This window comes from Pyxicephalus adspersus, chromosome 5, assembly GCF_032062135.1.
Source record: "Pyxicephalus adspersus chromosome 5, UCB_Pads_2.0, whole genome shotgun sequence".
Taxonomy (NCBI): domain Eukaryota; kingdom Metazoa; phylum Chordata; class Amphibia; order Anura; family Pyxicephalidae; genus Pyxicephalus; species Pyxicephalus adspersus.
The window spans coordinates 129,068,347-129,084,967 of NC_092862.1; the positions used below are offsets into that span (position 1 = coordinate 129,068,347).

Consider the following 16,621-nt stretch of genomic DNA (forward strand, 5'->3'; position numbering starts at 1 on the left):
TTTAACTTTTGGAGCTGTTATCAAATGGCTTTGTCCCTGCCGAAAAAAGCAAGGCATGTAAAACGAACACCAGGGCTAGTACCTCAGGTAATAGAATCCCAGGTTTCTATTACACATGCTATGTTTAAGTCATTGGGGTCAAGAAATACAGCAGGAACTGAAGGTTCTATCTACCAATAATAAAAGCTCAACAATATCAGCGAACATATAAATAAATAAAACTTGAAAGCTTTTCTAGAGCTGCCCCAACTCTCTGGAATTCTGGTTCACGTCCTTTTCGGCTTGCTCCTACTTTCTTCTCATTTAAAAGAGCATTTAAAACCCATTTTTTCAAACTTACCTACCCGTCTTTTTCTGTCTGTCACCCTCCTCCAAGATTGTAAGCTCTTTAGGGCAGGGTACCCTCCATCTCCGTTATCACTGTCTGTATCTGTCTGTCATTTGCAACCCCAAATTATTGTTCAGCACTGCATATGTAATGTTGGCATAATATAAATCCCGTTTATTAATATCATTGATGATGATATTATTAAACAGCTTTGAAAGCTTTGAAAATGAATACACGTGGGAAGAATGTCCCCCAGAATCCTCAATGACTACAAATGTTTTATTTTTCAATTATTCCCCAAACAAAACCCTTATTTTTTGTTAAAAAAACCTATTATCTTCCATACAACATTTTTTTGTGTGTATTCTTTGTGAAATATATTGTATACAGAACGTGTCATAGTCTATAGTACATAATTCCTCCTTTCTTATGTGTACCTCATAATCTCGCGTTAGCAATCTGCACCATTGTTTGGAATCTAGGCTTATAAAATGTTGTTTCCTTTTAGAGCTGTGTTATGATGAAACATCATACCAATTTACATAGATTACTGGTGTCTGACTTCCAGCACTTTCATTTATTTTTCCAGAATCATAAGCAAAACAAAAAATTGTAGGGAAGAAAAGTCTTTAGACAAAAAGGATCAGAAAGCAGCTAAGCCTACAAGCTCTGAAAGTAAGAAAAGGTCGAACCCACTAACTTCTTCACTAAGACGGCATTCCGCATTAAAAAGGTAAGAAAAAGATGAATTCCTACAAGGACAGTGACATTTACAACATCTAAGTGGCTTTTTAAGTTTAGGAATCATTTGTAATGTCCAAACACTTTATTATTTGGTGATTAAAGTGTATCTGTATCCATTTTTTATGTTGGTTGGATTCATTAAAGTATAATGTATCCTAGGTTTTTGTTTTTTCTTTTTGCTGTCTGCAATGTTGGGGAAATTTCCTTCTCTTCCCCACACAAAAAAGTAAATCCCTTCTCAGTTGTTACCAGAATAGGGGCCCCCCTGTTTAGGAACTTTTGCAGTGGACAGCACCAGTGAAAAGAATCGGGCTTGATCATACTAGTAGTTTACATATGAGGAGAGGTTACATAGGTGGAAAGATAATCTAATTCTTGCTTACACAGAATACACAGGGTGCAGGGGAAAACGCCTATGTGATATATATGAACAGTCCACACTCTGTGCTGCACAATGGACCTGATTAATTAAAGATCTCCAAGACCAGAGAAGATAAACCATCATGGGAGAGCCTGGGTGGGCCAGAAACTTGGAATGGGTTTGGTTATTTCCAGGCATGCTGGCTGAATCACCTTTCTTCTCCCATGATAATCTATCTTCTTTAGTCTTGGAGAGCTTTAATAAATCAGGCCCTGTGTGTTTACAATGATACATCCATCAGGACCTGATGTCAATCAAAGAACTCGGGGCTAGATCAAAAAGGCTAGCTGTCTGTGAAGGTTTACTACAGAGGACTACAGCATTACTGTGCATTGACAGAATGGGACTGATTTACTGGAGCTCGCCAAGGCTGGAGAGGATAGACTTTCATCAGTAAAGCTGGGCGATCCAGTAAGCCTGGAATGGATCTGGTCCAGGATTGAAAACATTTGCTAACAAATAGCAAATTACTTTTAAGAAATCTATTCCAGGTTTGCTGGATCACCCAGCTTTACTGACAAAAGAGCTTTAATAAATCAGCCCCAATGTCTTGTTGCCACAGTGAAGGAGCACACATGTAGGACTGAAAATTGACAGAAATCAAACTTTAGGGGTTAGCATCGTCAACCACTATTCAGAAGAACACTTTATCAGGATCAACAGGTTTTTGTAAACCCTTTTTTAAAGAAATATAGAAAAACGTTTTTGAGAGAATGTGTTAAAGCTGCAGTCCTATCTTGGGTGCACAAATTCTGTAATGTTTACAGATAAAAGACTTAAACCATTTGTCAAGAAAAATAAAGACTGGAAATCAATAGGAAGTTACCATCTGGATCTGTTTTTATATAAGTGTTGGATGCAGCCATTGACTTGAGTTGTCCTTATGAACTGCAATATGTCTAGCACTCAAGACTAGACTAAAAAAATTGCATGATTATTGTCCATAGATTAACTTTGATTGATGTGGAGCAAAAACAGATGGTTATAAATTGAACAGATAATGAGCAGCAGCCTGTGATTTGTTTAATTTCTACAGAGGTACTCGTCCTCCCTCTCATTTAAATTTGGAATTTTTACGTTGAGGAAGATTTTAAGAGAAAAAAAAGAATATTCATATTTTTGTTAACATAGATTCACTCTTGTTAAAAAGTAATGCAGAACAGATGTGACATTCACGATGGTACATCTCCCACATCTAGGTATTCACATAATTATTTTTCTATCTAATTTCACTTTGAGACGTACCAAGATTTTAATCATATTCTGTAATCCAAGCCTGGAAAATAATCATTCTAGGAATGTTAAGACACTTTGCTTTTTTATGGACAATTTGTTGTGAATATTAAAGCATTTTTAAATTGCAAATTTGTATTTAACTGTAATTTACTAGTACAACACAAAATAAAGGAGTTGCACCAATAGAAAAGCAACAAGCCAATAGCTTGTCCTGTGACACACAATCTCTATTATATTATTCATCTCATAGATCTGGATGCTGCTTTTGATTATTGTTATGCTTTAGGGTGATATTATACTAAATAATTGTATTTTTAAATTTTTAGATAATATTGTTTGTATAACTGTAAAATATTACAATTTAGTAGTGCGTCTTTGGGTTGGGAATATATGGTCATAGTATTATTACATTTTTTTGGAAAAAAAAAATGAGCAAATACTGGTAATAATACTTTTTTCCTGAATACCATTGGGTTGGATTGAAAAAGCTCCATACCATGGTACTGACACTGCCAGAAACAAAACTCAGACCAATAAAAGAAAGATATTTTTAGACAGGCTTCTACTTTTTAAATAGTTTGATTTATTTATTCTACAAACTCTTTTTCTCTGCTGTTTGTGCCCTTTTATTAGTAAGGTTTCTTTATTTTTTTATGTATTATTTTTTCTAATATGTCAAAGATTGTTCTAGTGAATATTCACCGGTACAGTATTTTTTAACAGGGCTATAAAACTGAAAAATGTGGTTTTTAATGACAGCAATCTCTTGCAGCCAATTGCTCTGTAGCATATCTTTATTTTCCTACATCTCCTGTAATCTTTGACCATTTCCTGTTATATTTATTTAGGCTCTGACATCTCCTGTAATATGTCCACAATCACTGACCATGCAGTATTACACTGCAGCCATCATAAATCTCATATCCATTCAATCCTAGAGTGTCAGATTGCTGTGTCCTCACATGCCATCATCATCCCTTTCTCAAGCCTCTTCATCACTTTTAGGTCTTTCAGCCATGTAGGGGTCCAAGGAAGAATTGTTGACCCTCAGCAGAGGCCACAGTCATCCAACACTGCTGGAAGTGTCAGATGCCAAATAGTCTTACAGGACTAGAAAATAGTAGATGTATTTTCTTTTCCCAGGGCAAACATAGGTAGATGCAAAGTGTGTTGCTGCTCGAGAGCTGCTGATCCTCCCTAGCCAACAAGGCCAACAGGGCCTCCCCAGCATCCACATCAGTTTTTCCCATTGTTGTGTATGTCTGCTGTCTGTTGCAAAGCGCTGATGTTTTTGTATTTTAATGACCTGGCAGTTATGCTGAAGTTCTCTTTGCAAACTTAAGATGTGCATACTCACCTTATATTTCTTACTATTCTATGACAATGCTAGTTTATTTAATTTTTTCTAATGACAGACACACTTTATCTAGCTGGACATGTCCGTGTTCTTTAATAGGTTAGATACAGAATGCATTCTACCCTTATCAGTATGAATGTTTTAGTATTATGAAAAGAAATATGACTAATAAAACTCAATACATATGACTGGAAGTAAAGGTTAACAACTGGAAGATTCATGAAGAATTTGTAAAAGATAACTTTTTGACAGCGACATCTGTCTCTGTTTTAAGGAAACATAGAGGACGCCTGTCCTCATGAGAAATATCCTTGTTATCTTGACACCAGACTAATAGCTTGCCTTCTCCTCCTAAATCCTCATGTCTGGTCAAGTGTATTGGTTTAACATTACAACACTTTTCATTAATTCCCTGTCAAACTAGCACTGTGAAATGTTTGCAAAGGTTTGAAACAAGATGAGACAATATGTTCTCTGCAATGTAACTATTTCTTAGAAAAAACATGGATGGTATATGTGAATCTGAATATAGGCTTGTGCTTTTTGTCTGTAGTAAAACTCCTGGGACAAAATCTGAAGACTTTAGCGAAAGTTCTACCGAGAGTGAAGAAGATGAAGAGCAGCCGGAACGAAGGACTCAGGAGGGTAGCACTGATCTGCCGGCAGAGTATTGGCAAATTCAGAAACTGGTGAAATACTTAAAGGTAACTCTCATGTTAAAATGTCAGAGCAAAATAAAAAGCAAAAATAAGCAGTGCATATCTACAATAGATGCATAATTATCTTTGTTGTATCCCATTAAAACCCTGCAAATACAGAAAAATATCTTTGATGTGCCATTAATGCAATCTTAAATACTGTTGTTGACAACACACATCATTCTTGTGGATTGAGTGGTGTCAGCCCTGCTCAATTTTCTTTTGCTAAACTATTCAAACCCTTCCAGTATCCTTTCTTTTCAATGCAAAGCCTGATCAACAATTGGTAGATTATAAAGCTGACATACAAGGAAATTTATCCCTATTCCTAAAAAAGTCACAGTCATTTCAGTCCAATATAATTTAAAAATTACAGGCTGAAAATAAAGTTCCTTGCCAGGATGCCATGCTCACCTGCTGTTTGTTCCGCAGTAAAATTCTAACTAGTTGAAGCTAGCAATGCTATTTTTTTATATAAGTAGATGTAATATGTACCTCAAAAGAAAAAAAAAATAGAATCCTTATCAAATTTTAACTATTTATTTTGAAAAAGGAGGGATTTCACATAGTAAATAGGATTCTTCGAATTTAGTTAAAGGCATGGTTTAAGACTAAGCTAATGATCATATGATCTTGTATAGGTAGTCCCCGGGTAAAGAACATCCGACATATGGACGCCTCCTAGATACATACAGGGCTTCCCTGTTCACTGTGTGCAGAAAAGATGCTTGAAGGGGGGAGGGTTGGTTTGCATGACTTGCAGAAGAAATCTTTTGCTAAACACAGCTGAGATTGTGGGTGATATTAAGGACTGAGCTCTTTTTGCAGCCTCCTGTAACTTTTTATTGACCAAGACAAACTCTGCAGTTGTTTCTTTTTGGATAACAAAGCACAGCTTGCTCCAGAAGTTAATGAATGTCTAAGCTCCATAAAGTTTTTGTTTTTTTTGCTTTGTTTGTGATGAACTCACAGTGAGGATTTTATACAGTAGCTGACACCATGCTGCCTAATAATATATTGAAACAAACATCTGTCCTAATTGCATTTATTAAAATAATGTACCTGTTCCGACTTACATACAAATTCAGCTTAAGAACAAACCTACAGTCCCTATCTCTTATGTACATTGTGGATATTTTGCAATATTGGACAGGCAGTCTATCATTTCTAATAGGACATATCCTGTCTGGTAGTACTGCAATGATATAGAAGGATCAGCAAGGCACAAAGCATGCAGATCCTTAAATTGGTATGCGGCATTTAGACAAGCAAGCGTTTTGAAGACTTTTCCACACACAGATAAGATTATACACATGAAACTATTCACTTTTAGAAATATAAGTAAAAGAAAAATATAATGAAAAATGCTTCAGTTCTTCTTTAAATGCAAAATCATGTACTGTTCTTCTTGTAAGCATAATGGCTGATTCAACAGAATGTCTGTGCCGGTATATTTAATATTAAAATTTGGATTTAATTTAAATTTCATTTAGGGAATTGGTAGTGAGAAAAAGGGTTAGGACTTTATGGGATTTTTCTACCAATAAGTGTAAAGCAGCAAGTGATAATTTTTTCATGTATCCAGAATTGTAGGAGATTTTATTTGAGATTGGATTCCTGTGAAAATGTTAATATAAATCCATGTATTACATTTTTATGACTTAGAAGAACTGGAAAGTTGGAAAAGAACTTATCCTAATTTACATTTTCTTCTGCTCGCACTTTGTTTTGACATTGCTAGCGGCGCCCATTAAAATACCACACAAAATAAAGCCCAGAGTCAGGGAAGTTTAATGATGAATAGAAAAATAACAGGACATGTTTAACATAGCCTACCTTTCAAAGTGCTCCGATCCGTATCAAAAAAATGTTTCATTGGTATAACTTTATAAAAGGTGAAATCTAATTGGTTCTTGTTTTTTTTTTTAATTTTTTTTTTTATCTGTAGCCTAGAATATGAATTCCTCACATTCCTTCACTGTAATCATGGAGGTCAACTCACATATAACCTCAAAATATCCATTTGCAATAAGCTATCAGCTAGACCAGCAGCACAACCGTAGCAATCTTTTTGCTTTCACTGGTTTTCCAGGGTTGGAAATTATTGGTCTTATTTACTTACTTAGTTTATTTAGTTATTTACTACTATTGTGGGATGAGCTGGCATATGAGTGAGATGACCTCTGGCAGTACTACCCTGTTTCCCCGATGATAAGACACTGTCTTATTTTTTTTTGAAGGCCAAAATATGCTCTAGGGCTTATTTTCAGGGGGATGCCTTATTTACCCATGAAGAAGACTATTTGCGGGGGTGGGCTTATTTTTCATTTTTACCTAAAAAGGGGGGGCTGTCTTATTTGATGGCCCTGCCTTATCATCGGGGAAACACGGTATTGGTATAATCATTGTGCTACAAATAGCTTTTTCAGAAAGCAGAACTAGGTGAGACCCAGCAGATCCTTCTACTACAGGCTGCCTGCATAAAACTACAGGTGTCAGATACAAACTAATTTCTTAGCACAGCCAGATCAGTTTTTTTTTAAAGATCAGTTTTTTTTTAAAGATCACTTTTTTTTAAACAAATCAATATAAAAGGGCAAGAGTGGTTTTATGCTGAATTACTGCATACAACCAGGGGAAATACACCAAGAATGGCATAAAGATTAAAGTAAGAATAAACCCGGCATTGGGCCTGATTTATTGAAGCTCTATGAGGGTGGACAGGATACACTTTCATCCGTAAAACGGGGGGATCCAGCAAACCTGGAATGGATCTGATACAGAATTGAAAACATTTTCTAACAAATAGCAAAAGACTTCCAGGTTTGCTGGATCACTCAGCTTCACTGATGATAGTGTATCCTCTCCAGCCTTGAAAAGCTTTCATGAATGAGGTCCATTGTATGTAATCAGTATCAGAATAGCCTAGATTTCAGGTTTATCAAGTATGGTATAAATATCAGACTGCAGATGGGGATGTTAGCACCAGTAGGAGTACTTTGGTCAAGTACTTTGGTCAAATCCTGCAATCATTGTTAGTGTTACAAAGGGGCTGCAAAATTATTTTTTCACATGCTTAAGGCCAGTAGGTTTTGATTGCAGTTTAAGTATTTTAGGGAATCAAGTATGGGAATAGTTACCTGTGGCTTTTGATGTTATGGAAACACAATTCTTGGCTTTGCCTACCTCCTCTTTGAAAGCACAGAATTGTGTCTTTTAGCCATGCTTTTTAATAACATTGTCTGCCTAATCATTTACAATGAAGTGTTCTTTATTCCATAAATCATCTTTTTATTGTAAACGGTGGGAACATATTCCACAGAACAGCGCAAAAGATTACATTTTCACTGGGCTAAAGTTTGGAGACAAAACTTTAGACTTTGCTAAATGAGACAAGACAAACATTGATATTAATAAAATAAATTTCCTCAGTCTGGTGGACATAGTTGAGGCAGGTTGGATGGTCTCTGGAACTAATTATTGCATAAAACTGTTTGCCATTTGTAATTATGTTCACTATGGAAGAAACTGTCAGGTACACTCTCGTAATATTGTTTTTGGTCGGAGTGCAAGAGGCTACTCTAAACTGCACAAGAATAAAGAAACAAATGGTCTGCATCTGTTACTTTGAGATGGAATTTGAGGAAATGAAGACGTACGTTTGCACATCAATGATAATATTCCCAGATACAAAATATCTGCTGTATGCTGCAATATTAAATTAAGTCTGCAATATCTCCAAATGACTTTTGTGCCAGAGAAGGCTGCACAAAAACCATACAGAATTGTGTAGTTGGCGTTACCTACAAGGGTGTAGTAATACTCTGTGCCAAGACTGCGCTGCTTTGTTTCCCGCAAACTCTCTCCCTGGCTGAAGAGAAGGAAATTATAGATAGCAGAGAAGGGAAACAATTTTAGAGAGGGATGGGTTCCCAGTTTAGTTGGTCTCCTGCGATTTACTTATTACACTTATAGACATGCAAATTGATATTGTGAATATTTTCTAGTCGTTAAGCTAATTTTTTGATGTTTTGGCTGCTTGTTGCTGATTATTCATCGGTTGGGCTAGTTTTAGAATCTATGTAACCTTGAGGAAAGAGAAAATTATACCAACCCACGACAAACTCATCAAATTGTGGGGAATTCTTTTAGACTGACCAGAATATGTGTCAGTATCATCAAGGAGACATAGTTTGTGGCCTTGGGAGAATGCTGTGTTGGCTTTACTTGTAATTAAGTTCTTTTTCTTGCTGTTTCATTGTAATCTCCACTTGACTCTAATAGTTCAGCTGCAAAGCTGCATAAACATCTCACACTTATACCAAATGCTTTCTATTGCCAGTAAATATTATTTATACTGTCTTGGTTGGCATCTTGGTTAGCAGAAAATAATAATGCATGAGCCAATCAACATACTAAGTGACTTGCAGATGTGAATAGTCTATTTTTGGGTTTATTACAGTACCAAGTTATGAATAAATATCTAAATACTATCAGTATAGTATGTAGAGGGTTTAATACTGTATATATTTTGTTTTTGATCCTTTTTTTTTTAAATCTAAAATCCTTTTTTCTCTAAAACATACATATTGATTCTGTGTAAAGGTCCATACACTTTCAGTTATGGGGTGACACCCTCAGTTGTGCTCTTGCCGTGTTACCCTGTCATAGCACCCCCATGGGAAATACTAGCAGCTTTGTTACTACAGATTGCATTTTTACTATCAGGAAGCCTGCTATGAACAGTGTTTTACCTTTTTAACTTTTACTTGAGTGAGTGTTTGTGAAGGTGAAGTGGTTACACTGAGGCTTCAGAAGAGGAGCGACTCAAAGACTAAAATAACAAGAAAAAATAATTTACGACACTTGCTAAAATATACTAAGGGTGTTTTACGTACTAAGGGCTCCTGTCCTTTGACTTACAATCCCTCTACAACTCTTGTCCCTCCTACCTTTGTGTCCTGATCACGCTCATCGCTCCCCAATGACCTACTAATGACTTCCTCACTCAAATCTTCATCACATGTACGGCTCCAAGACTTTTCTAGAGCTGCCCCAACTCTGTGGAATGGTCTTTCACATCCTATCTGGCTTGCTCCTACTTTCGTTTCATTTAAAAGCGCTTTTAAAACCCATCTTTTCAAATTTGCGTCTTCTTCTGTCTCTTTATCCCTCACTACTTCCCACCACTCCATATTCCCCCTTCTGTTGTGTGATACCTGCCCCACCTCCTAGATTGTAAGCTCTTCTGAACAAGGTCCTCTCCTCTTGTTTGTACCAGTCTGTCATTTGCAACCACTATTTAATGTACAGCACTGCATAATATGTGGGTGCTATATAAAAACTGTTTATTAATAATAATAAACATTTAAAATATATCCAATTAGCGTTTACATCTAACTTTCTATTTATTATACAATTGTTTAGGAAAGTTCTGCTCTTACTTTTTCTTGCCAGGATGAACATCCAGTGAAAGCCTCCTCTTACTGCGCATGGCTTTCAGTATATGCAGGGTTCTCCCCAGGCCCTTTTAGCTGGGCGCACCACCCGGCACTTTTTTAGCACCAACCCGGCTGTTTTTGGGTGGTTACTGAAGCGTTTGGTCACAATACAGGTGCTGCCACCCGCCTACAATTTCTTCCCACCCAGCTTAAAAAAATGTCTGGGTTGAGCACTGATGTCCGGTTCCTGGGTAATTCTCCAACAATCAGTCAGGCAATGACGGTGGATTGAGAAGAGGAGAGGAGTTTGATGGACGAATAAAGCAGAGATACATCAGTAAAGAATAGTTTAGTGAACATCCATCTCGCTACTAGAAACAAAACACAGCTATACGTTTTAGGTGAAAGCAAACTTTTAGAATGCTTTTATAGTCATGAGCAACCATTCTGCTTTTCAGATGCTGAGCAAATATCAGTATGATCTTCCAGCTAGTGTTTGGCAGATCACACTGCATGTTGTTGTTCCCAAGAAGATGGAGAGTTGTAGAGGATGTAACTTTTTGTAAAGAGGGGTGTCTTGTTTTTTTACATACTGACCTCAAGCCTAACCTCAAATTCACCTGACTTGTAATATTTCTTCACTGTTACCTTTAAAAATTTGAAATTAATTGAAATGCAAAATGTCTGTATTTGTCATGTTGTGATAAGCTGCTTTAAATAACCCAGCTTCCAAAATTTTCAAAGTGAAAACATAACTTAAGCATTTGGCCATACTTGTGAAAATGGAAGCCAATATACCTAACAAGTGTCATGTGTAGCTGGAAAGAGATAGTGCCATACCACAGGCAATCAGGCAATCTGTATTGATGAACTGTTATATCAGCTCACACATGCTTTTAATTATTTGCTGAAGAATAACTAAAGAGCACTTGCCCAAGCTAACAAAAGGATTTGGCTTGTGCTGAGCTGGAAAAAAAAGTGTTCATGATATATTAAGTTAAACGTTTAGAACTACCTTGGAGTAGATGCATAGCTGTTTCCATAAGCCTGAAACTCACTGTTACCATTTCATTTACATAAAATGGATCTGACTATATGACTAAAAGTATATAGACCTGGTCACTGCAGAATGATTACTTAAACGACTGGGCTTTGCCATTAGAGAGTTAGTCTTTGTTTAAAATGTAAGCCTGATGGAATGGGTCAGTACCTGGTTTCTTATAGGAATGTATTCATAGCAAGATCTTCCATTATTCTAAATATGTCCTTGGCCCTTCTTTATGTTTTTCAGAGATATAAGAAACTTCCAGGTGTATTATTTTAGTATCTACCATCTAGTATCTACCTTAAAAAAGTATCTACCTTAAAAAAAACATGTTTTTGACTGTCTCTTTGAAAATAGCAACATATCAAATATGCTCTTATATGCTATATAATTATAATATATACATTTTTCAATATGCCTATGTTTACCTATAAACATTTTTTTTACATTTATCACTTCTGTATTGATATGAGGAATAAACAGCTTTGGAAAATAAGTCATAATAATATGTCAGAAGTATGCAAATGCTGGTAGTTCCTTCCCTTCCCCAAATATCTCTAGACATAAAGAACATTGTAGAAGATGCAGTTTGGGTCTTTTCAGTTGTGGGGTCTTTGGGATCCTCCAGAAGCTGTAAGTGGTTCCCCAAGCAATGGGCTGTTCTGACTCTCAGATAAATAACCATTGACACCAATGATTGTACAGCTGTGTTTTGGTGTGTTGCAGTAATATGCACACCTTTCCATGTAGCTGCAACTAATGCAAATGCACATTACATGCATTACCGCGTTTCATTGCCATTAATTTTGAATGTCATCCCATTGTACTAAAGCAGTGCAGCTCCGGTACATTGCATGGTATGGGCTACCATTATTCATTGCATTAACCAGTAAAGGTAAGTAAGGGCAGCATCAGATTAGCAAGACAAGCGTGGTTTACACGGTTTACTTAATTTTCCTGTTTTTATTCACATGTATTAACCTGTACCATTATTTGAAGTAAATATGAGGTTTAAGAGTATGCTTCACTTTGTACATACTCATACCTACAGTGTTCCTGTATTGACCCTCTGATAAGCTTGGGGCCTCCAGAAGATCCAAGGTTTGACTTACAGAAAGGCAGTATTTGCATAGGCTAAGGCAGACCACACAGCTTTACAACTCCGAGACCTGGGAATAAGCTGCACTGGTTCTGAAAAAACTGCATTGTGGGAAATAGAACCAAGGTTTACTTTTTCTCCCCATACCTTGTAAGTCAGTGTGGTTCAGAGTCCAAGGGTGCAGAGGAGGGCTTTACAAATTCATGCACCTTAGCAGTGTACAATTTTATTTCACAATTATGTAAAACATCTTTAAACTCACAGTTTTAGTTTATTGTGGGAGTTGACAAGTGCACTATAAAATATTATTCATCCAGTAATTGGATCAAATTGCTTATTTCTTGAGGGACAGATTTCCCTTGAAGTGACGCTAAAATAAAGTACTTTACTGGGCAGCATCACTGGCTCAGTAATTAGCTCTCTGGCCTTTGCATCACTAGGTCACAGGTTTAAATCCCTGCCAGGATTCTATCTGCACGGAGTTTGTATGTTCTCACTATGTCTGCGTGGGTCTCCCCTGGGTACTCAGTTTTCCTCCCACAGTGCAAAAACAAAAACAAAACAAAACATGCAGTAAGGTTAACTGGCTTTCCCTCAAAAATTATCCTGAGACTACAATTATGATATATGACTATCGCAGGGACATTAAATTGTGAGCCGCTTTGAGGGACAGTTAGTAATATGACAACGGACTTCGTAAAGTGCTGCATAATATGCTGGCTCTAAATAAATACTGGATAATAATAAAAAGGCTATTTTATGAGCATTTTATATTAGCTGCAGCAACACTTTAAGCCATCTATGTTCACTGGGGTTTGGACGTTCCTGGTGTTATTTTCTAAATAATTCATCTTGTCCACCAAACTACTGGCTACAAGTTGATGTTTTGGTGTGACCCATGTTTTGTCTACTTGTGCAGCAGCAGAAAATAATTTCAGTGTGGTATTTTTGGGAATTCTTATGTTATGGCGTGCTGCCATACTCTTTACCAAAATACAACTTCTACTGAATTTAAAACTGATCGATTCCATGATCAGGTGCCAGAATCACGCTCTCCTAAGATCACATTTCCCAGTGTTTAACAACAACAACATGTCAGCATTATGTGAATTTTATAGACAACAAAGCCTTTCCACACTGAGTAATGTGTGTGCCCCAGCACTTGTACAAGTGGTATGTCCTGAAATGTCAGTTCTAACCACCAGCAGCAGAGCCTTTACTGCAGACTTCATGTTCTGGAACACATGAAACCATTTTATTGTGGTTTGCTTAAAAATCGAACATTAGGCTGTGTAAGCAGTTCGCAACAAATAGAAAAAAATAAATGTTATAATTAGATATTGAAACATGCTACAAATAAATTTGTTTTGTTTATGATCTCTTGAAGGTTTTTTAAAGGGACCAGTGAAACTTAAATATGATTATTACATTTCACAAAGAAACTGCGCATACACCAAATATGTAGTACTTGTGGAAGTTATGAATTTTAATTTAGCTTTTTCCATGGTTTTAGTATTTCTTTTCTGTCACTTGATTTGCCCAATCTTCTGATTTGAATGATGACCGATATCAAATTTGCTCTGAGCCTAAGCTGTCATGAACCCAACTTCTGAAGTCATGCCATAAAGCAGTCTGGGCTCCCAGCACACCTGGACTAAATTGTGTTCACACGCCATTATTGGGGTGCCTCCCCAGCTAGCAATAGGGGCCACCCACCACTACCAAGGTAGAACAGGATACATCCCTAACATCACTTTAAGTTATGTGTAACAAAATCTTTAGATCAGGTTGGAAGGTTTTAAGGGCTAACATTTTATTAAAGTTGAAAGACTTAACATTTTTATCAGGTTTTAATTTCTGCTCATGATCCCAATTGAAAGATTTAATCATACATTCGTACAAGTATTAGGAATGCAGTTGTCAGGAGAACCAGAAGGCACTGACAGCAGTAAAAGTATTGTGAACTTAAAGCTGTCCTAAACCCTATTATACTTCTTTGCCCCAGTTCCGTTGTGGGTGCCACCATTTTTTTCCTTCTTCTTTTCTTTGGTGTGATCTTTGGCCATCTTAATTGGCCTGGTCGAATTGACATAATTCCCACCCAGGCACATGGGAGTTCATTCAGTACCGTCAACTGCAGAGAAAACGTTGTACCGGGTATCCTGACAACTATTGTTGAGCTGCAGCTCAGCGATTTTGAAAGCTGGCGCGAGTAGTCAGGCAGGTAAGAATGCCTAATGCACCTGTCCTTTCTCAAATAAAGCCCTGCCTGATTGCAAAGCTTTAAGTTCCATATTAAGACCCTTCCCCGCTCTAATAAATGTGTGTTTTGGTTTAGTGTGTTTTTGTTTGAGATATTTCCCATTGCCTTCTGTCAGCAAATAAAGGGAAATCTTCATTCTCTTTTGATCATCTGTACAGTATAAGACAAAGTATAGGCTTTTACTCTGTTGACAGGGTCACTTTAAAGAAAAAGTGGCCTCTAGTACTTAGCACTGTCAGTATAGATCGCAGCCACAGAGAATAAGCAATTTAGCAGCTTGCTTGCAAAATATATAGCTGACCTGGATAAAATGTGCAGTATATATGCATAGACAGACCCTGGAACAACAATGTATACACATCTGCATGTGTACTTTAAGATACAAGTTATTAGACTTGTTTACCAAAGCACCACAAAGGTCGTTTGCTGTAACCCATAACAGCCAATCAGATTTGAGCTATCATCAACCTAAAACAGTCAATACAACAAGAGTTGTCTGCCAATTGATTGTTCTGGGTAACTGCATTTACCTTCCTCAAAGGTCACAGTGCTTAGGTAATTCTTCTTTTATTAGAACATGCCATGAATAAAGGCAGTTTTGTTCACAATTCTGCGGAGCTTTTTAATACCGTATGACAAGCATTAGTGTTTAATAGCTAGAACAAGAATGAAACATTTAACCGCAGCTTAGAATGGTTTCCCTTCACTGAGAACAGCTTATTGGACGGCACATAATAAAAATAGATGACGGCCACCTGGTTTACATCTATTGTGGTGTTCATATGCAAATACACCAGCAAAATGATATTTTCCCATAATGCTTCTCCAACTTTCTTTATTTTCTCCTGTCTTTTTGCACATAGGAAATTTAAAACGTGTGTTCATGCTTTGATTTTTCAGCACATTGTACAGAGTCGGTTTCACTCCTAATAATCAAATCATTGCATGTTTCTACCGTGCACCTAAGAGAGGATCGGAAAACAAAATAATTTCAATTGGCCATGGATATATGCCCATGTTTCTGGCCTATAAAGAGATCATGACAGCATCTGGGCCCACATAGTGTCTGCCATTTTCAGGGGTTGAGTTTGGAGATTTTCAAATCTATTGCACAGGGATTAGAGGATTTATAGGCAGCCAAAGCTCTTGTTTTTCCTTTTTTTGTTTTTAGTTATGGATAAAGAGGGGTTTCTCACACCACAGAAACATATCTGAAATTTGAAAGTGTTTGGTAATGCAGAAAAAATTGGTACACATCAAACTGACCAACATCAGAGCGGTCACACTGAAATTAAAGAGATTCTGTCATTCTTTGTATTTATCCTACCCATTTATCCTCACCTTCCTTGCTACTCTGTGGTCCTCCCCCTCTGTAAATGTCATGTCAGGTGGAGTTAGAGGGAAATGTTGATGATGGTATCCCCTTCTGCACATCACAACATTTGGGCTTAATCATTGTAAACTTAGGTATTAATGCTGCGTTGCTGGTGCAAACCTGCTCCCCCTTACCCAGAAGCATCAGACATTTTCTGATGAGTAACATAAGTATTTTTTTAAGTATTTGTAATCACAATACCATCAGATATACTTACATACAACAGTATTTATTATTTTTTTTTTAAATCTGCTGCTTTCTGCAAAATAATTCCTTGTGATCTTACCATTAATGTCTTTGCGCAAGCAATTTCTGGTCTAGGCTGATGACATTTTTTCTCTGACTCCTAGTTGTGTTCTTGTGTTGTCATCTATCACATGGGTAGTGGGCCACTGTTGCCACCATTGAGCTTTAGGGAATGTAATGCAGTCATGACTGGAGTGCACTTAAACATAAAGTAACTGCAAAAACACTGCAGCAGATTAATGGCACTGGGATGCGTGAAGTGAAGTGAAGAATGGTTACAATTTTTTTTTTTTAAAATAGTAGCTATTTATTAAACTTAGAGCTTTTTGGGTGGAATCCAGTTAACCTAACTGCATGTTTTTGGAATG

General features: G+C 36.8%; 1 protein-coding gene across 1 annotated transcript in view; it reads left to right on the forward strand.

The window, feature by feature from the left end:
- Positions 1 to 16,621, forward strand: part of ODAD2 (outer dynein arm docking complex subunit 2) — an 88,638-nt gene that overhangs the window by 13,993 nt on the left and 58,024 nt on the right. Inside the window, exons 9-10 of the mRNA XM_072413403.1 lie at positions 918 to 1,061; positions 4,640 to 4,859. Coding sequence (XP_072269504.1) covers positions 918 to 1,061; positions 4,640 to 4,859 — 364 coding nt within the window. The remainder of the gene's footprint in view (positions 1 to 917; positions 1,062 to 4,639; positions 4,860 to 16,621) is intronic.